Genomic DNA, 21,023 nt, shown 5'->3' with positions numbered 1-21,023 from the left:
CTCCACCCGAGCCGCAGCAGGCTCCTCAGTATTTGGTGGACATCATGGCTCCTCTCATTGCCCGGATGACAACCATTGAGGAGTTGGTGACGACCCATATAACAACACGGACACCACCACCACCGGTAGCTCAGCAGCAGGGGATACCGGCCGTTCCTGTCAGAGAGAGGCCCCCAGAGGTCACGCCTGCAGCCATTCCTCTAGCAGTCCCAGATAGAGCCACAGAGCATGAGGCTTGGCTCCGTATGGTGGAGAGGTATCAGAAGATGAGGGCACCAGAGTTCCAGGGGTCACCAGACCCTCTTGCAGCCCATAAGTGGAAGGAGGATGTGAGCAATATTCTCGATATACTCGGTGTAGATTCAGTACAGAAGCAGAGGCTGGCATCCTACAGGCTGAAGGGAGACGCCGGGAGATGGTACCGACTTCAGTTTACTCCAGAGCAGAGGATGACCCTCACATGGGAGGATTTTATATACTTCTTTGATGGACAGTACATTTCTTCTGCAGCACGGACTGGGAAGGAGCTCGAGTTGTCCCGATTGACTCAGGGGGACATGTCAGTGACGGATTTTGAGAGTCGGTTCATGGAGTTGCTACATTTCACGGGCATGTGACAGACGGGAGAGCGTTAGGCTCAGATGTTCTTAGCAGGGCTTCGCCCTAATCTCCGACGGTACCTCGTGTCGAGGAGGTTCTATTCAGTTAGGGAGGTAGCTGAGGCTGCCACTTCTCAGGAGATTGAGATTCTTTCATCTCGCATGCATTTATGGCTAGACTCCAGCTCGTAGCCAGCCTCTAGACACCTCCTTTATCTGTTTCCACCCCTTTAGGTGAGGTATCGCTTCTGGAGAGCGTTTGTAGGAGGTGTACCGTCAGTTTGGACGAGTCAGAGTTCATAGTTGATTTGATAATATTGCATATGTCCGAGTTCGATGTCATCCTTAGTATGGATTGGTTGTCTTCCTATCATATTAGTATTGACTGCTTTGCGAAGACAGTCAAGTTGCGAGCGTCCGACGGGTCCGAGATGATTGTAGCCACCTCTCAGGGCAACCGATTTGCGGAGTCATTTCTGGCATACATCGAGGAGGTGATGCGACGGGATCAGGGTGCTGAGTTATTGGAGACTAGAGTTGTCTCAGAGTACCAGGATGTCTTTCAGGACATACCTGGATTACCTCCGGTGAGAGAGGTGGAGTTTTGTATTGAGTTGCAGCCAGGCACAGCCCTGATATCCCGCGCACCCTATCGTATGGCACCAGCTGAGATGAGGGAGCTTCAGACCCAGTTGGACGAGTTATTAGCTCAGGGTTTTATTTGCCGGAGTCATTCTCCGTGGGGTGCGCTGGTCCTCTTCGTGAAGAAGAAGGATGGTAGTATGAGATTATGCATAGATTATCGAGAGTTGAACAAGGTCACTCTCCGGAATAGGTACCCACTACCTAGGATTGATGCCTTGTTTGACCAGTTGCAGGGTGCGTAGTATTTCTCGACAGCTGTATGCCAAGTTCAGCAAATGCGAATTTTGGCTTTCAGAAGTCAGATTCCTTGGCCACGTCATCAGTAGAGAGGGCATAGCAGTGGACCCGGCTAAGGTCACGGTAGTTCTTGATTGGGAGCCACCGAAGACAGTGACAGAGATTCGCAGCTTTTTGGGTTTAGCTGGATATTATAGGAAGTTCATCCAGGACTTCTCGAAGATTGCGACGCCTATTACACACCTTACGAAGAAGGGTGTACAGTTCATATGGAGCATGGAGTGCCAGAAGGCCTTTGATATTTTGAAGACCAAGTTGACTACAACGCCGGTTCTGACTATTCCGAGCACTGACAGGACATTCGTCGTATATACAGATGCATCGTTGGCAGGCTTAGGAGGTGTATTGATACAAACTCAGAGGGTAGTAGCTTATATCTCACGGCAGTTGAGGGTGCATGAGTAGAACTATCCCACTCATGATTTGGAGTTGGCAGCAGTGGTATTTGCACTGAAGTCTTGGAGGCACTACCTATATGGGGTACAGTTTGAGTTATTCACAGACCATTAGAGTCTAAAGTACCTCTTTTCCCAGAAGGAACTCAACCAGAGACAGAGGAGATGGATTGAGTTTATTAAGGACTATGAGTTCGCGATCCAGTATCACCCGGGGAAGGCGAATGTCGTGACAGATGCTTTAAGTAGGAAGCGTCGACCTCGGATTTCGGTTTTGAGGTGTTCACTTCATCGGGACCTTATCACTCTTAGCCAGTTTGATTTTAGACCCAAGATTGGAGGAACCGGTGCGTTTTTGGGAGCTGCGACAGTGCAGCCAGCTTGGAGTGACAGAATTGTCAGAGCTCAGTTGGGAGACTCTTGGATTCAAATCCGAAAGGAGGAGATTTCCAAAGAGCCTAAGACTGATTCAACCATTGGAGCTGATGGAGGTCTACGGATGAAGGGTAGATTGGTTATGCCAGCCAGTGCAGAGCTGAAGAGAGAGTTATTTGATGAGGCACACCGTACTCGGTACACAGTGCATCCAGGAACCACCAAGATGTACAAGGACTTGAAGAGACATTTCTGGTGGACCGGTATGCGTAGAGAGATTGCAGACTATGTGGCTAGATATTTTACCTGTCAGCAGGTGAAGGCAGAGCATCAGAGACCGACAGGGACACTTCAGCCTTTACCCATTCCAGAGTGGAAGTGGGCAGACATTTCCATGGATTTTATTGTGGGGTTGCCGAAGTCGAAAAAGGGGAATGATTCTGTTTGGATGATAGTGGGCCGGTTGACGAAGTCAGCACATTTTATTCCAGTGAGGACCACTTATACAGCCGAGGCTTATGCGAGGATCTTCATTCATGAGATAGTTCGACTTCACGGAGTTCCGGACACGATCGTATCAGATCGAGGATCAGTTTTCACTTCACAATTTTGGAGGAGTTTCCAGGACTCATTTGGCAGCAGACTATCTTATAGCAGTGTATTCCACCCCCAGACGGATGGTCAGACGGAGAGGGTGAATCAGGTGTTGGAGGACATGTTGCGGGCATGTGTCATTGACTTCTAAGGCAGCTGGGAGGATCATATCCCATTGGTAGAATTTGCTTATAACAACAGTTATCAGGCGACGATCGGTATGACTCCATATGAGGCATTGTACGGGAGACCCTGTAGATCGCCGATATGTTGGGCAGAGCCATAGGACAGCTTGATGCTTGGGCCAGAGCGGGTGAGGCAGACTACCGAGAAGATATCATTGATCAGGGAGTGGATTCTAGCCGCTCAGAGTCGGCAGAAGAGTTATACAGATAAGAGGCGAAGACCCTTGGAGTTTCAGGTGGGAGACTCAGTCATGTTGAAGGTATCGCCTATGAAAGGCGTACAGCGATTTGGGCGACGGGGAAAGCTTGCGCCGAGATACATTGTTTGGGCGACGGGGAAAGCTTGCGCCGAGATACATTGGACCATTTCAGATTCTGGAGCGTGTTGGAGTTATGTCATACAGACTAGATTTTCCAGCATCGATGTCTAGTATACACAATGTGTTTCATGTTTCTATGCTCAAGAAACACTTGCATGATGAGGAGCAGCAACGAGTATTGGATGCACCAGAGATTGAACTTCAGGAGGATTTGACTACTATTGAGATTCCGGTTTGTATACTTGCCAGGGAGGACAAGAGACTCAGGAAAAAGGTGATTCCCTTAGTGAAAGTTCAGTGGAACCGAGGAGGCATTGAGGAGATTTCTTGGGAGCGCGAAGAGGACATGCGTCGCGACTACCCACACTTGGTTGAGCAGGTAAATTAATTCTTATTATGTTATATATCTTACTTTATGTTTATATCTTTGGTTATGTTTATATTTAACACTAGAATGAAGATATTTTCGTTTAATTTTTAATCTTTTGGAACACATGGTATATGTATGGGGGGTTCCTTGTTTGGATTTTTCGCCCGATGTACTAGTTCCACAAGATTAGGAATTGAGCGAGAATATTATCATTTTAGATCGTTAAGTATAAATATCTCTATATGTTATCTAGTAATTCATTTTTCGAGATTCGTATAATTTTCGAATTTCGAGGACGAAATTCTTTTATGGGGGGAAGAATGTAAAACCCCGAAATCTTTTTATAATGAAATATGTGAATTAATACTAATAAATATTTCTTTTGTGATAAATAATCATATGTATATATGATTTATATGTTTTTCTGTATTTGAGAACCCATCAAGTGTTTCTATGTGAGAGATATTGAGTGAGATGACCAGCATGTTAAATGCCTAGCAGCAGGCATTTTTCTGCTGCGCGGTCGACCGCGTCGGTCGACCGCACAGCGATCAGAGAGTTTTTTTTTCTCAGGTTTGGGTTTAATCGGGTTTCGGGTCGGGTTGTGGGTTTGGTATATAAGCTAATGTGCCCGAGAGAGCCTCCCTCAGATCTGAAACCAAAACCCTAGCCCCCCTCTCTTCCCTAAAACCCTAATCCTCTTTGTTTGGTGATTTGGGAGAAGTTCTTGAGGATTCGCAGCAGTTCTTGGTGGGATTCAGCAAAGGAAAACGTTCTCCTTCAGTTTCAGCGATCAGTTGCTCACCAGAGGCGAGTATCATCTCACCCAATCCCTCACCCCTGTTTTCTATGGTTTTCTTTTGAGTTTTTATGAGTTTTGATGAGCCAAAATGGTATTTTTGTATAAAAATGAACTCTCTATTATATGGTTAGCAAGAATCAATGGTTTTGGGTTATAAAAGTTCACCAATGTTCCGTTTAATAAAGATCTAGATCTGAAATTTGCCTAAACAAGAGATAAATCATTTTTACTATTTTTAAAACGATTTTGATTCGTTTCTCATGTATTTAGAATATTGGAAATGTAGATTTCAGGCTTTGGATTAGCTGTTTACCTTCTGTAGTATTTTTGAAACATTAGAACTCCTGTTATCGTAGAGAAATGTCAAATTTCATTTCAGGTTTCGAGCTGACAGAAACCCAGATTTGGGTTTCTGTCCGCTTGGCGGTCGACCGGGGCGGTCGACCGCTGGGCTCGCTGTAGGGGCAGAAATAGCCTGCGGTCGACCGCACCGGTCGACCGCGACGTTCTGTCGGTCGACCGCGATGCTCTGGCGGTCGACCGAGATGCCGCAGCGGTCGATCGCCACACTGTCTGTTGCAAAAATTCCTGTTTTGTGTATTTTGAGTATTTTACTCATGTTCGAGAGTTTGCCTGGATTATCTGACTTTGGTTTTTAGTCTCACTATGTGTCCATGCATGATAGATGACCTGAGGGTTTAAATTAGGAACTTATACACTGATTTGAGTGTGGATTGATAAAAGTAGATTTCACTACATATATCACAGCGATATTTTCACTATTCCACAGTCCTCGTGTTGGACTATAATCCATAGAAGTCCTCGTGTTGGACTATAATCCATTTCAGTCCTCGTGTTGGACATTTGCCACTTATTCCATGAGTTTGGAAACTACAATATATAGTTCCTGTTTCGGACATAGTTCTTAACCCTGCATATGACCTTCTTACAGAAGTTCATGACATGATAACTATGTATATGTAGGTTTTGACATGATATTCATGTAAGTAATAACATGATACTCATGTTGGCTATGTCACAGCACTATAATTATGCTCTGGTGTTTGTCGTATTTCTTTTATTATTGTTACTGTACTAGAATCTTGGGTTTGGTATTTAGGAGTTTACAATTTGAGATGTAAGGTATATACATGAGGGTTTCCTTGTTTGGATTAGTTCGCTCGACATACCTAATCTCGTGTTGTAAATTTCTAAATACTAATACCCTCTTTAGTAAGATCAATGATTTTAGATCTATTATGTATTATTTGTATTTTCTTATACAACGAGCCATGTTCCCTTGGGGTTGGTTGTGATGTTACTCGCTAGCGCTTTGACGCTCGTTGTTGTTTACGTCAAAAGTTGGTTTCATTGTGGAATTCATTATATCTTCGGTCGATTACAACAAATTCAAAAGAAATAGTCTTTTTATAAGACTTCTTTTACACAACAAAAGGAAAATTACAACTTTTTAGAAACAAACGCAGGATCATTGTTTGGATCGCTACTCGCGTGGGATCTTTGCCTGTGCCGGGAGCGCTTTGACTCGTGGACCACCAAATCACAGATTCTGATTGAACCGTGAGGGGTTTAATGATTCTTCCTTCGTTTATCGAAGTAAGAATTTGAAGCGAATATCTTATCGATGTAAGATGTTCACTCTTCCAAAGATCAAGTCTGAGCTTAGATCTCTAGGACTCGCTAGAAGCTTCTTGAGGATGTTTGTGAAGAAGGAAGACTCTCTCTCTTGCTCTAATTCACCAAAACTCAAGGCTCTCTGCTCTAATCTCTCTGGAAAATGCTCAGCCCCTGTCCATGATGACCATAGGGGGGTATTTATAGCCTCCTTAGACGATAACTGAAGAAATAGCTGGTCAATAACTGTCTCTTTAGGCGCGGCAGCTGATGATGTCGCGGCTAAAGGGCGCGACAGTTGACACTGTCGCGGCCAAAGAGCGCGGCAGTCGACACTGCCGCGGCTAAAGGGGCAGTTACACCCACGTTCATACGTGTTTGAAACAGTTCTCCCACGACCTTTAACCACCTTTTTCGTGGTTTAACTGCTTTTCCACATCAGCACACGTTCTATTTCTGATACTCCGCCACGTGGACTTTAAATAATCATCAGATAACTGTATTATAACTGCTGTAGCATCCTGCTTTAACTGCCGCGGCACCATAGGTTGCAGCGGTTAAGCCGCGGCACCATAGGCTGTCGCGCCTTAGCCGCGGCACCATGGTCTGCCGCGCCTTAGCCGCGGCACCAAGTACTGTCGCGCCTCAGCCGCACCGCCATGTACTGCCTGTTGGTGTGTACATTGTTCTTCCGTGTTATCTCACTTCCTTTGAATGATCCCCCTGATTAAGAGAATGGCGTTTATCGTCTTCTCTTTGCCTTGAGTGGTATTTGGATGTCTGTAAGCATTTTTTGACGCCTACAGATACCCCCTCTAAAGTATCTCAGATTCATCATTTTTTGGAGAGGAGTCTGGGATACTTTGGATATGATAAGTTTTCCTTACAATTTTTTCAGTACTTTGTTGAGGAAGTTGCGTAACATAGTCTATGGATGGCTTCAATTCTTGACTTCTTTATCTTTTAGCCTATTCAGTGCTTTGTAGAATAGCTAAAATTCCTCCGGTGCTGCGTTTATCGCGTGGCCGTTGTCGAAGTCTCAAATTAAAACTGCTGTCGAAGAATTTGAGAAATAGTTTATACTCATATACTATATTGGAGTGTTCGGGAAATAGTTTAACCTCATATACCCGTTGGGAGGTAACCAGGTTATTCTTAAGAATATTTTGAGTAATATTCTCCAGAAACTTCTTGGGAGGTTCAAGGAGATGCAGTTTATACTCATATACTCATCGGAGTGTTCAGGTTATTCTTAAGAATATTCTGAGTGATATTCTCCAGAAACTTCCTGTTAAGATTAGGGAAATAGTTTAGACTCGTATACCTATTGGAGTATTGAGGTCTCTTTTTTGTTGGTAGAGGTGAACCCGATGATGGAGATGAAGAATTTTATATTCTATCTCCTGATCTCTTTTTTATTATTAGAGATAAACCCAAAATCGGAGAGGAAGAATTTTATATTCTATCTCCTGGTCTCCTGTTTGTTGGTAGAGATGAACCCGAAATCGAAGAGGAAGAATTTTATATTCTATCTCCTGGTGCAAAAGAAATTCAAAGTGGGATCTCCACTTAGAGAATCCGGACTGGTTTGAATAATCCTGACTATCATAAGGTTTGATTATTCAATTCAAATGTAGACCTCTCAAAGGGAATCTTGATTGTGGTCCTAACCGTAGTAAGGTTTGACCAAGTAGGAGTTTTGAGGCGATCCTAACTGTTGGAAGGTTTGATCGCTCGATTTTTAGACCTCTTGTTCATTGAAGGAATCGAGAGGGGATTTTGGCTTTGGTCCTAACTGTTTAAAGGTTTGACCATGTGGGAACTTGTTACGATCCTAACTGTTTAAAGGTTTGACCGTTCAATTTGAGTGGACCTCTCGTTCATGGAAGGAATCGAGAAGAGGTTTTGGCTTTGGTCCTAACTGTTTAAAGGTTTGACCATGTAGGAACTTGAGACGATCCTAACTGTAGGAATGTTTGATCGCTCGATTTGTGGACCTCTCGTTCATGAAAGGAATCGAGAGGGGATTTTGGCTTTGGTCCTAACTGTTTAAAGGTTTGACCATGTGGGAACTTGATACGATCCTAACTGTTTAAAGGTTTGACCGTTCAATTTGAGTGGACCTCTCGTTCATGGAAGGAATCGAGAATAGGTTTTGGCTTTGGTCCTAACTGTTTAAAGGTTTGACCATGTGGGAACTTGAGACGATCCTAACTGTAGGAAGGTTTGATCGCTCGATTTGTGGACCTCTCGTTCATGAAAGGAATCGAGATGGGATTTTGGCTTTGGTCCTAACTGTTTAAAGGTTTGACCAAATATGAGTTTTGTGAGGGAAGATTAATCTAAAGAAGTGATCGAATCTCATCTCAGCAAAAGAGTATTCGGAAATCACCGTGGGGATGTAATGTTTATTACTTTGTTTGTAATGATCGGGTTATCCCGAAGAAAATTATATATAGCATTCTTCCGAGAACTTCCCGTTACATGAACCATCCACCCCCAGCTTCCTTCGCGAAACTGGGTCTAACGTCATACCGAGTTACATGACCGGGTTATCCTTAAGAATATTACATGTAAAAATTCTTCAGGAACTTCCCATCAAGAGTGGGAAACAGTTTAGACTCATATACCTATTGGAGTATTCAGGGGGCAGTTTAACCTCGTATACCGGTTGGAGGAATGAGAAGCAGTTTATACTCGTATACTCTTCGGAATGACATGAAGAAGCAGTTTATACTCGTATTCTCTTCGGAGTTAGGGGAAAACAGTTTATACTCGTGTATCCCATGGAGTTAGGGTCGTCTTTACTTGGCTTGTTTCGCCGTTATGACGCCGGAGTCAACTAAGGCTTGGATTTTGTTTTTGAGTCTAAAGCAAATCTCGGTGGGATGAAGAACCCTTCTGTGGTACGCACAGTAGTTTAGATCCGTAATCTTCTTAGCTCCCTCTTGGTCTTTAATAGGTGGTAGCTCGATTTTATCATTGGCGATGAGGTATTTCAATATGGCTGGAGCTTCATCATTTTCGAAAGAATACTCCTTTTGAAACTTCGGATCTAGAGTCGTGTTCCCAGCGATTGTAGATGTCGTCGGTCGGCTTCTCTCAGCTTTCTTTCTTTTAAGAAAGTGTTCAGCTTGTTCACCGCGCACTTTCAAATCTTTCCAAGTTTTGGATGGTACGACCCCCAGAGCTTCCGGGACATCGATGGAGAGATTATTATGACATGTTTGCAGGATGAACTCTTCTGTAACAGGATCTCTGCAATTCATTGCCTTGTTACGAAAGCGCTTGACAAAATTGTCGACTGACTCTCCGTCTTTTTGCTTCTCATCCAGAAGGGTTCCGATTGACACTTCAGTGTCATCATCGAAGAAATTGCTAAGAAACAAACTTTCCATGTTATCCCAGCAATTGATGCTCCCTGGCTTAAGACGTCGGTACCAATCGAAGGCGGGCCCACGAAGGGTGCCAACGAATGACCGGACCATTAAAGCCTCGTTTCCAGAGATCATGCCCAAATGAGACTTGAAATAAATCAAGTGCTGAGTAGGCGAGCTCTTCCCGTCGAATGGTATGAAGTTGATCAGATTGAATTTTGTCGGGTACGGTATTGAATCCCATTCTCTTGGATAGGGACACGGAATATCCGTCTTCTTTACCTCCTGAGCGGACATCAAAGCATTGACTTTGTTTTCAAGGTCTTGCATTTTCTTGTCCTCATCTTTATCTCTCTTTGAGTGATGTTGAGTAGAAATAATTAGGCCACCCCCAGGATTATTAAGCAGTGTATCTGTTGAACCACCCCTAGTGTTATTGTCATTGGAAGGTGTATCAGCCATAATGACTTCATCCACTTCTGGATCGCTGTCATCTACAATATTCTAAGTGTGACGGCTGGATTCAGTTCGCTGACTGGACTCAGGAGGTTGAGGCCGTTAAACTAGCAATTCTCTCATTTGTTGGATAGCTAACTCCATCTCTGTCTTCATCTCAGTACTAATTTCTTCACGTTGCTTGGCTAGAGCTTCTTGAAGCATTTGAGCAAACTGATCAGGGGTGATTGTGAGCACTTCTCTGGTTTGCCCCGTGCTAGACATTGTATCATCAGAAGCAATGGCTGAACAAGTGTCTGAAAGTTCATCCTCCGAGGATATTCTTTCATGCATTCTCTTGTAATCCCTGCGTCTGATGGCTCCTGACTAGAGTCGAGACATCCGTTGGGCAATTCTTGAATTGACTTTTCCTCCTGGGGGAAAGTCGGGGTTTGATTCATTTGAATGCCGCTTAGATTTTTCTTTGTCATCCATATTGATGGTGACTTCAGGGAATTCATCCTCTTGAACAGCAAACTTCTTGCTGAAACGTTTCGGCCTGGGCTTTGACAATACTGCTCTAATGAGCCGTGCACAGGAACAATGAGAGCTTATTTCTCGAATAATTCTCTTTCGAAATTTATTCACACCTACAGCTTGATAGTACGATTCATCGGTATGATTGTCGGAAAATCCTATCGTCTGTTGGTATGACCTCCCAGGTATAACGATGTCTTTTGACGAACATGTCTTCTTCTGAGGATGTAAAATCTTGTTGGCATTCTCAGGACAACTTATTATTGTCTTTGAGCGATCCAAGGTTATGTCGGAAGTCACACGTTTAGAACCACCCCCTTGTGGGTGCGGAGTCTTAACGGGCTCCGAATGCTCATTTTGCACAACTCCAGACTTTGGAATCCAAACTTTGTAGAATTTTGGTGGTTCTTTGGCTACCGTTTTCTTGTTTCTTTCTCGTCTTTGTTGTAAAAGAGCACGGGCATAAGCAGCGTTTGCACGACGCTTTTGTATACGTTCTTTGAGGGTTGACTGAGCCCTCTTGACAAAAGTCCATTCATCCGTCGTTAGTTTAGCAGAGATATGAGTGATCGGTTGTTGAGACAACTGAACCACTCGATGCCTCCTCGATTCTAAGTCCGCATAGTAACGAACTCCATCGGTTTGTTCCAAGGCCTTAGCCAATTGACGAGCGCGGCGTTGGCGTCGCCTCTGACGAGCCCTCTTCGTCAGAGTTGGCGAACTTCGATCGAACGACTCCTTAATTAGGGTGGAATCATTATGAGCAGAGCTTCCGGCTTTGGGGGTCGCCGGGATAATGTTGCGAGGCAAGGCCTCAACAATGATTGGGCGAGAGTCTTCACTTTTAGTCTTCTTTGGCGTATAAGCCTTCTTCAATGATGAGATCCTATTGTACTTGCGAGATAATGAAGATCTTGAAGAGGATGACGAGAGATATTCCTCAAACTTGGTTTGGTCAAATTCGTATTCGACCGTGGATTCAACTGGAATCTTGATCGGCTGCGACACGACGGTCTCGGCAGCGAGACCGTTGGCTCCCACTATGGTCGCCAGCTTGTTTACGTCAAAAGTTGATTTCATTGTGGAATTCATTATATCTTCGGTCGATTACAACAAATTCAAAAGAAATAGTCTTTTTATAAGACTTCTTTTACACAACAAAAGAAAAATTACAACTTTTTAGAAACAAACGCAGGATCGTTGTTTGGATCGCTGCTTGCGTGGACTCGTGGACCACCGATTCACAGATTCTGATTGAATCGTGAAAGTTTTGGGGATTCTTCCTTCGTTTATCGAAGTAAGAATCTTTAAGCGAATATCTTATCGATGTAAGATGTTCGCTCTTCCAAAGATCAAGTCAGAGCTTAGATCTCTAGGAATCGCTAAAAGCTTCTTGAGAATGTTTGTGAAGAAGGAAGACTCTCTCTCTTGAGCAAAATCAACAAAAGCTCAAGTCTTTTCTGCTCCAATCTGCTCCCTCCCTCCCTTTTATTTCGTGTTTAGGGAGGTATTTATAGGGGTAGGAATGCACAACAGTCGAAATAGAGGCGAAACAACTGACCAGATGAACCCTCTTTGGCCGCGGCAGCCAACACTGCCGCGGCTATTGGCGCGGCAGTGTGGACTGCAGCGGCCACATGGGCGGTTTACCAGCACGTTCCATCCGTGTGCTTGAGAACTGGTTCTCCCACGGACCCTTTAACCACCTTCTTTTCGTCGGTCTTTAACCGCTTGTCCACGTCAGCACACGTTCTATCTCTTGATATGGCCGCCCACGTGGGCTTTCCAAATAATCATCATATAACTGTCTTGTAACCACCATAGCACCTATAATAGCGCTGCCCCTACCCTACGGCTTGCCGCGCTCTATAGCCGCGGCCACCATATGCTGCCGCGCCTTAGCCGGCGGACATAGGCTGCCGCCACCCTTAGCGCGCGGCCACCGATGCGGCTGCCGCGTTTTAGCCGCGGCACCATGTCCTGCCGTGCCTCAACCGCGCCGCCGTGTACTGCCTGTTGGTGTGTACATTGTTCTTCCATGTTGTCTCGCTTCCTTTGAATGATCCCCCTGATTAAGAGAATGGCGTTTATCGTCTTCTCTTTGCCTTGAGTGGTATTTGGATGTCTGTAAGCATTTTTTGACGCCTACAGTTGTCCCTCCCCCTTTCAGGTAACGAGCCAGGAGCCCGGAGAGTCGCAGGTTGACGGCGATGCATTTTAGCTTCAGCTGCCTAGCTAGTTATATATTTTCTTTTGGAGTTCCACAGTAGACTTGTGTTTAGACATTTGAGAGTCTTGTTCTAGAAGTTGTAAAGGCTGTGTGCCTTATTTCCTTCTGGTCAGATATTTGTATTTGAGACTTGTTGAGTATTCCAGTTTATCTACTCAGATCTTGACTATATGTTTCTGTTTGTTGGATGATGAGACATTAAGTTGATTATTATCATTTCATCAGTCTTCTTGTATTATCTTTTACTTGCTTTTGTACCTATACCTGTTGTTGACTCTACTAGATAGATGTTTATTGTGATGGTGAAACATGTTGTTGCACGGTGTGGTGCATGGCAGGTTTGACATTCTTGGTTTCACCTTGGACTGCAGCCTTGTGTGAACCCAGTGGCGTCACATATATATAGGCTCATCGCCTACTGATGGTATTATCAGACCCTCTTTTAGGGCCAGAGGCATGCATTTTCTGCATCCGTAAACTAAGAACGTATTTAGTTTATTGGTTTCTTCTCCACTCAAGCTCAAATACTGACTTGACCGTCTGAGGAATCATCGAAGAATCCATTTTTGATCCTAACATGCCTATTTTGCAGCTCATTCATCTTAAATAGGGGATTGGCCACCTAAAGATGAGGGAACCCACATCGCAAATATTCACTCCCAGCATCGTCGCTAATATGGGATTACATGCTAATCTCGCTGTTGAGTCTCAGAACATCAACAAATAACCCCTAATAGTGCCTGTTTACTATTTTCAAGATTATGTATGTAATTTTTTAGATTTTTCAAATCGTTGTTTATAGTTTTTCATATTTTAAAAGTGGTTGTTTGTAATTTTTTTTTATTTTCATAGAGAGCTATTTGTAATATTCAAAAAAATTTGGTTAATTATTTGTTTTTTATATTTTTAGGGTGCTCTTTCAACTTTTAAATTTTTCAGAGGACTTTTATGATATTAGCATTTTCAAGAGCCCTTTGTATTTTTTGTTTTTAAAGGACCCATTTGTAGTTATTGGAGTTTTAGGGGGTTTTCTATAATTTTAAAATTTTAAGGGGGCATTTTGTTTTTTAGGTTTTTCAATGACTTTTTTTTGCTGCAACTTTTACAATTTAAAGTTTTTATTTTAGTTTGAAATTTTCAAGTGGTTTCTTATAGATTCATATTTTTGGATGATATATTTGTAATTTGTATTTAAATAGTTGTTTGCAATTTTATGGGTTAATCTACAAATAGGAATGATTCTAGCGGTATATATTAGCCTTACAGGATAATATTCATCATTTTAAAATTATTGGTGATGGTGATGTTGTTATGATGAAACCTATAACTTTTGTATATTTTTGTATTATGTGGGTTATAGGGTATTTATGGTACACCTCATATTTGGTACTGTAAATATTCTGCCCAGTAGGTTATTCTCGGGAGCAGGCGTCATAGTAAATTAAATTAGAAACTACCTAGGACTGAGTGTCACAATAAATTAAATTAGAAACTATGCTTGTAGCTCCGAAGTCGGAATCCCTATTTTTATATAAAAAGTTTTTAAGTCTGCGTTTTTCTTGAATATCTGTTTTCTCGGTAGAACAAGTCGAGAATTACGGTCAATTTGGATACAAAGGAGGGACGGGGAGGGGAGTGATTGACTTAACCCAAGGGGAGGAAGTGGAAAGAAAAAGGGTAGAATGTATTTATTTGTGATTGGTTAGAGAACATGGGGACGAGAGAGTACACTATAATATGTGTTTGTTTTTAGAGTATGGGATGGGAACGGAAGAGAGTTACTTGACCAGGGCAATATTAAAGTTAAAAAAAAATTCCACTTGACACCCCTCCCCTCTCCTCTCAATCCGTCCACTTTTGGAAGATTGAGAAAGTGAGTGAATTTTATAATTTTCATCCCTCCCCTCCCCTTGCTAACTAAAAAGTGTAAGCAAACACAATGTTAGGAGGGTTAGCATTGTAACCGCCCCTCCTGAAGAACTCTATCCAAACCTAGTTTTAATCAAGAAGAAGTTATGAGGAAAAGGACACGGTTGTGATTTAAAAAAATAGAAAACAGATTAATTAAATACGAACGGGCCGAAATGTCCTTCGTAATTTTTTCAGCTAATCTTCGTTATTATACAAATCATTCTCCCTTTAAAAGAGGGAGTATGAGAAAAACTTTTCCTACCCCAAAATACCCTTCATCTATCATAAATTTAATAGAATTATATTTTTTTTAGTATTTTTCTTACGTTACTCCAAAACAGAAATCAAAAGCCCTAAACAATCTGTTACCGTATCTATCGCCTCTGTTCATTCATCTCCTTCAAAAATCTTCAACACCCTCTCCAGCAAAAAAAACCTAATGGCAGAAAAAGAAAAAAAGCAGAAGAAATCGGAGAAAATGAAAACTTTAAGAGAAGTTGTAGATCGACGACAGCCGAACCCGGGAGTTCCCTGCGGCCTCTCGTCTTTCTCTCTCCTCCAGGGTTTCCTCTGATCACCCACCAAATCCCAAAAAACTCAAATCCCAAATTAAATCGCCCCTAAAATCTGGTAGTCTCCCGTCTCCTCAAAACCTCACTCCCCCAAATTCATCAAAAAACCCTAGAAAACAAAAGAAAACCCAACAAAATCAAACAAAAAATGAAGCATAAATCTCCAAAGCTCCGACACACAATGGTCTGCACCTCGAACCAGAATCGAAGCATGGAAGCCCACTCCCTCCTCCAGCGCCATGGCTTCGACGTCTCCTCCTACGGCACTGGGGTACGCGTTAAGCTCGCCGGTCCATCGTACCGAGAGCCCAACGTCTACGAATTCGGAACTCCTTATCACAAGATGTACGATGACCTCCTCCGCAAGAACCCTGAATTGTGAGTGGAAAGCCGATTTTGGCCCCTACATTTTTTCGTATTTACTGTTTTTACCATTGTAAAGTTGGGACTTTTGTGGAGTTTTTAGGTACAAGCGTAATGGGATCTTGCCGATGTTGAAGAGGAATATGAGTGTGAAGCTAGCGCCTCAGTGCTGGCAGGATAATGCTGCTGATGGCCCGTTTGATGTTGTTCTCAGTTTCAAAGATAGGGTTTCCGATGTGATCATTGATGGTTACTGGGTTTTTTTTAGTTTTGTTTTAAAGCTGATACTTTGCGATTGGGTTTTGAATTTGATTGATTTATATGAGTTTCAATTTGGAGTTTTTATTTGAATTAGTGTGCAATTCTGAGCTTTGATAGTTTTTAGAACTTGCTCTTGTGAGATAATGACAATTACAATTTCAGATTTTGTAATCATACCTAAGGGTATTAGCTGAAATTGGATTGAAAAAATGCCTAGAGATGTAACCGTCTACGACTGGGTTTTACTTGATAATAAGGGTTGGAGATCGAACTCCAGCTTCGGTGTGGAGACATTGCGAAGGTTTCCTTCGTATTAAAATAAAAAAACAAAACGAAAACTTCGTATTAAAACTTCAAGAGAAAATGAAAACTTTGTTGCAGTTGCATTTAGACTGAATGACTTAAGGCGCACTGGCTATATTGAACGTGTCGAGGTAGAATCTTAATTGGCTACTTTGTGATCTTCTTCTATTTTGTATGAAGTCATTCTATGAAAGTAACCTTGTATTCTTTATTGCTCTCAACAGTTAAAAGAGATGGTGCTGGCTCTTTTCAGTGAATCAGATTTATGCCTTTCTGATGATGTTGTTGATCAAATAGTCGATAAGGTGAGGATTTGTCTTTTCTGTTCGCATTTTATTGCCGCAACATAGTGACATATACAATTGGTTTTTCGAGGATTTCAATTATTTCTTTTCTTTTACAGACTTTCATGGAGGCAGATAAGAAGGGTGATGGAAAGATAGATCTGGACGAATGGAAGGAATTTGTAGATATAAATCCATCATTGCTGAATAACATGACTCTTCCATACTTAAAGTAAGTCTTTTATCCTTCTATATTAAATCCTCAAGTTGCATAAGTTTAAGGTGCCTTATCCTTCTATTAAATCCTCAAGTTGCATAAGTTTAAGGTGCCTTATTGTTGCCCATTATTTTCTACAAATAATATTTCATAAAGTTAATATAATTTAGTGCTTATTTATTTCTCTTTGGTAATGTGCACGTACAATGACACACTTTTCTAAATCTAGAACAATGTTTTGTTACTTGTGGTTGCTTAATTATTACTCATCCTTTCTCAATAAATGAAAACAGAGTCCTCAGTTAATAATGCTTCAATAAGCTACACTGTTCCATGTTCTCAAAAGCAAAATCAATCCCCTTGAACTTTGTGTGAATATTCAATCTTACATAATGTACATAATGCATTTTGTAATGCTGTTAATAGCTGAAGCAACCCCCTTTAACTTTTTGCCTTCTTCATCGTATTCACTCTAAACCTTGTTAGGCCTTGGAAAATCACATGCTTATGCTTGATCAAACAAGCGCACTACGTTCCAAATATGTTCAAATATCACGGATATTAATCTCTGAATAATTCATGTTTGGATATGATTTGTTAAGGACACATGTTTCGTTCTTCGAGAATGAAACAGGGCGTCAATCATTTGATTTTCCTGATATTTCATGTTTGGGTATGATTTGTTGAGGAGGATATCATGCATTATGACCTGGCATAATTTTATTAGGGGAAAACTTCACAAAACCACCATGAACTTTGGGGCTTTTGCACAAAACTATCTTAAAACTTTTTTTTAACGGAGAAATCAAAGTTAAAACTGCAGAAAACCAAAGTTAAAGCATTGAAATTATTATTAGGTAACTCAATTCTTAAGTTATTTGAAATTAGTCATTCAAATTAATGGTATAATTTGCAAATTGAGGAAAAGTTGAATTTAGGCCAAATTTTAGAACCACCCACCCACCCACACAAACTTCCGATGATTATGAAGTGATCCAAAATAAATATCAAAATAATTAAAATTTGGTAAAGGAAATAGTCATTGTGAACATGATATGTGCTCATGCCACTGCCATTAATGGTAATTACCAAATGTTGTTTTCCTTTGCCTTGTGTAGCTCATCATTATCTTTTATGAAGGGTAAAGAATATTGTTCCCTCTGATTGTTTTTCTTTTAGAATCAAAGAAAAATGCCTTCAGAACCTGTGAAAGAGTTTCTTTCTTCTTTTATTTCTTCATCTAATCCACAGTATTTCCTGAGCATGTCAGTCAGTTTGATGATTGACCTTAATGTGTATATAGACTCCATATTCTTTGCGATTTACTATTTTTTTCTTTCTGTTGGCTGCTTGTTGAGTGCTAAAGAGATGAAAACTTTTAACTAACCGGATGTAGCTTTCTCTTAGTGCTGCTTCTCACTCTTGTTAGTTTGAACAATTTTCTCATATGCCTGCGTTGTTGAGAGAACCAAACTCTACAAAAATCTTTAGTAGCCATTCATGAGCATATGACACGTCAAACATTACCGAACTTCTGAGTGTCTGACTTTTAGTCTATGGTCAAAGAATGTAGCTTTTTTCTTCTTCATATTCTTAGTTTAATACAAAATTCTGAATCCCGATGTACTTGGCTCGGATCTAGCTTGCAAGTCTGAAATCTGCATAAAACATTGGTGGATAATCTTTTGTTATGTATTTTATTTTATTTTATTTTACTTTTTCTGACCTTGTCACTTTAAAACTAATTATATTATTAAACTGATCAAAGAATAATGAATTAAAAGTTCAGATATACTTCTCATTTGAACGTAAGGGATGTCCTTAGTATTAGTTATCTCAGGCTATCAACATGCATTTAGTTTCCATAAAGAAGAATTTGGTTGAGTTATAGCACTGTCCTTTTGGTTAGAGCTTCTCTGGAACAAACTGTTTTGTTAATGCATTCTCTCGCTTATGATCAATGTGATCAAGGTGATGGTCATCGTCATCATTTATTACTACAAAACAAGTTAAACAGTGTAGAAATTTTTGGTTCGCTTCACTGTTATTACTTGACAAATTAAGGAAGACTGCAACTCCATTATCATTTTGAAACTGTAAAAATAACTGATTCCTATATTACCAAAGCGCACAACTGTGCACAACTGCTCAAATCTGATTCATGAATTTCACTGGATTATCATCTTTACACTTTCATTTTGGGAGGGGAAAACTTTCAGCTTAATGATGCTATCTCTATTGTTAGTACTGCTTTTATTACCGAAGCTTGCTGCTTTTGTTGCCGAACATTGCAGTTATTGGTGAGAAAAAGATGTTCATTTTGCATCCATTTTTATTTCAGGTGTGCTGCCAAAGTATTTTAGTTCTGAGTGGTCATTTGCTCAGTTCCACCTACCAGAAGCCACGCGCTACACTGTTGCATTTGGAGCTCAAAATACTGTAATCATTATTGGTCTGGATGGTAGGTATTACTCCTTTTCTTGAGTCAAATTTTATTTAATTCCAAATATTTTGATGTCTTCTTTTTCTACAAATATTTTTTCAATGTGGCTTTTTACAGCAAATAACGGATAAATAGGGCACTTTCAGATCTTTTTTGTTTTTCTGTTTTCCCTCTAATGTTTGTTTTTCTTATCTTACTCTTTAAGTGTACACTTCATGTCCTTGTATTCTGAGCTCACTTTGGACTTGACTAATAGATATTAGTAACTAGAATACATCAGTTGATGTTTCAGTCATCGTAGAAATTTGCACCTCTACTTTTCTTGCAGTTCTCACAAAATTCAGGGAATTGTTTGCGTAGATGGTCACAGTCGATTTATTTACCTGGGAGTAATATTCAGCAATACAGCGCTATGTTAATGAAATATTGTTTTTTAACCAAAACTTTGCGCGGGTTAACGATCAGACCTGAAATGATGAAGTTGGGAACTTCGTTTATGTCTTTTTTGACGTAATTCTTATTTTCTGAGGACGATAGGTTTGAAATGGAGAGAAGTTAAAAGCTGGAAAGGAATTTAATTCACTGAATAAAATCGGTTTGAGTTTGGAAAGAAAAGGCTTCAGCTGTCTAGCTAGTTATATATTTTCTTTTGGAGTTCCACAGTAGACTTGTGTTTAGACATTTGAGAGTCTTGTTCTAGAAGTTGTAAAGGCTGTGTGCCTTATTTCCTTCTTGTCAGATATTTGTATTTGAGACTTGTTGAGTATTCCAGTTTATCTACTCAGATCTTGACTATATGTTTCTGTTTGTTGGATGATGAGACATTAAGTTGATTATTATCATTTCATCAGTCTTCTTGTATTATCTTTTACTTGCTTTTGTACCTATACCTGTTGTTGACTCTACTAGATAGATGTTTATTGTGATGGTGAAACATGTTGTTGCACGGTGTGGTGCATGGCAGGTTTGACATTCTTGGTTTCACCTTGGACTGCAGCCTTGTGTGAACCCAGTGGCGTCACATATATATAGGCTCATCGCCTACTGATGGTATTATCAGACCCTCTTTTAGGGCCAGAGGCATGCATTTTCTGCATCCGTAAACTAAGAACGTATTTAGTTTATTGGTTTCTTCTCCACTCAAGCTCAAATACTGACTTGACCGTCTGAGGAATCATCGAAGAATCCATTTTTGATCCTAACATGCCTATTTTGCAGCTCATTCATCTTAAATAGGGGATTGGCCACCTAAAGATGAGGGAACCCACATCGCAAATATTCACTCCCAGCATCGTCGCTAATATGGGATTACATGCTAATCTCGCTGTTGAGTCTCAGAACATCAACAAATAACCCCTAATAGTGCCTGTTTACTATTTTCAAGATTATGTATGTAATTTTTTAGATTTTTCAAATCGTTGTTTATAGTTTTTCATATTTTAAAAGTGGTTGTTTGTAATTTTTTTTTATTTTCATAGAGAGCTATTTGTAATATTCAAAAAAATTTGGTTAATTATTTGTTTTTTATATTTTTAGGGTGCTCTTTCAACTTTTAAATTTTTCAGAGGACTTTTATGATATTAGCATTTTCAAGAGCCCTTTGTATTTTTTGTTTTTAAAGGACCCATTTGTAGTTATTGGAGTTTTAGGGGGTTTTCTATAATTTTAAAATTTTAAGGGGGCATTTTGTTTTTTAGGTTTTTCAATGACTTTTTTTTGCTGCAACTTTTACAATTTAAAGTTTTTATTTTAGTTTGAAATTTTCAAGTGGTTTCTTATAGATTCATATTTTTGGATGATATATTTGTAATTTGTATTTAAATAGTTGTTTGCAATTTTATGGGTTAATCTACAAATAGGAATGATTCTAGCG

General features: G+C 40.7%; 2 protein-coding genes across 2 annotated transcripts; both read left to right on the top strand.

The window, feature by feature from the left end:
* On the top strand, positions 15,428 to 16,017 carry LOC109846961 (RNA polymerase II subunit A C-terminal domain phosphatase SSU72-like). Its single transcript, XM_020416202.1, has 3 exons — positions 15,428 to 15,657; positions 15,746 to 15,891; positions 15,998 to 16,017. The coding sequence occupies exons 1-3, from the start codon at positions 15,428 to 15,430 to the stop codon at positions 16,015 to 16,017; spliced, it is 396 nt and encodes a 131-aa protein (XP_020271791.1).
* On the top strand, positions 16,236 to 16,726 carry LOC109846960 (calcineurin B-like protein 4; the record flags this gene model as incomplete). Its single annotated transcript, XM_020416201.1, has 3 exons — positions 16,236 to 16,337; positions 16,431 to 16,511; positions 16,610 to 16,726. Coding segments are annotated over 3 exons (300 nt in total), but the record flags the coding sequence as incomplete, so codon positions are not given.

Source organism: Asparagus officinalis, chromosome 7 (genome assembly GCF_001876935.1).
Source record: "Asparagus officinalis chromosome 7, Aspof.V1, whole genome shotgun sequence".
NCBI lineage: Eukaryota > Viridiplantae > Streptophyta > Magnoliopsida > Asparagales > Asparagaceae > Asparagus > Asparagus officinalis.
The sequence above is the reverse complement of the archived record's forward strand: the minus strand, read 5'-3'. Positions and strand labels throughout refer to the sequence as shown.

Bases quoted from the DNA above. Each gene is read 5' to 3' on its own strand.
- LOC109846961 (XM_020416202.1), top strand. From the start codon at position 15,428: ATGAAGCATAAATCTCCAAAGCTCCGACACACAATGGTCTGCACCTCG. The intron at 15,658-15,745 runs GTGAGTGGAAAG...TGGAGTTTTTAG, and splicing joins CTCCGCAAGAACCCTGAATT to GTACAAGCGTAATGGGATCT. The intron at 15,892-15,997 runs GTTACTGGGTTT...TATTTGAATTAG, and splicing joins TTCCGATGTGATCATTGATG to TGTGCAATTCTGAGCTTTGA.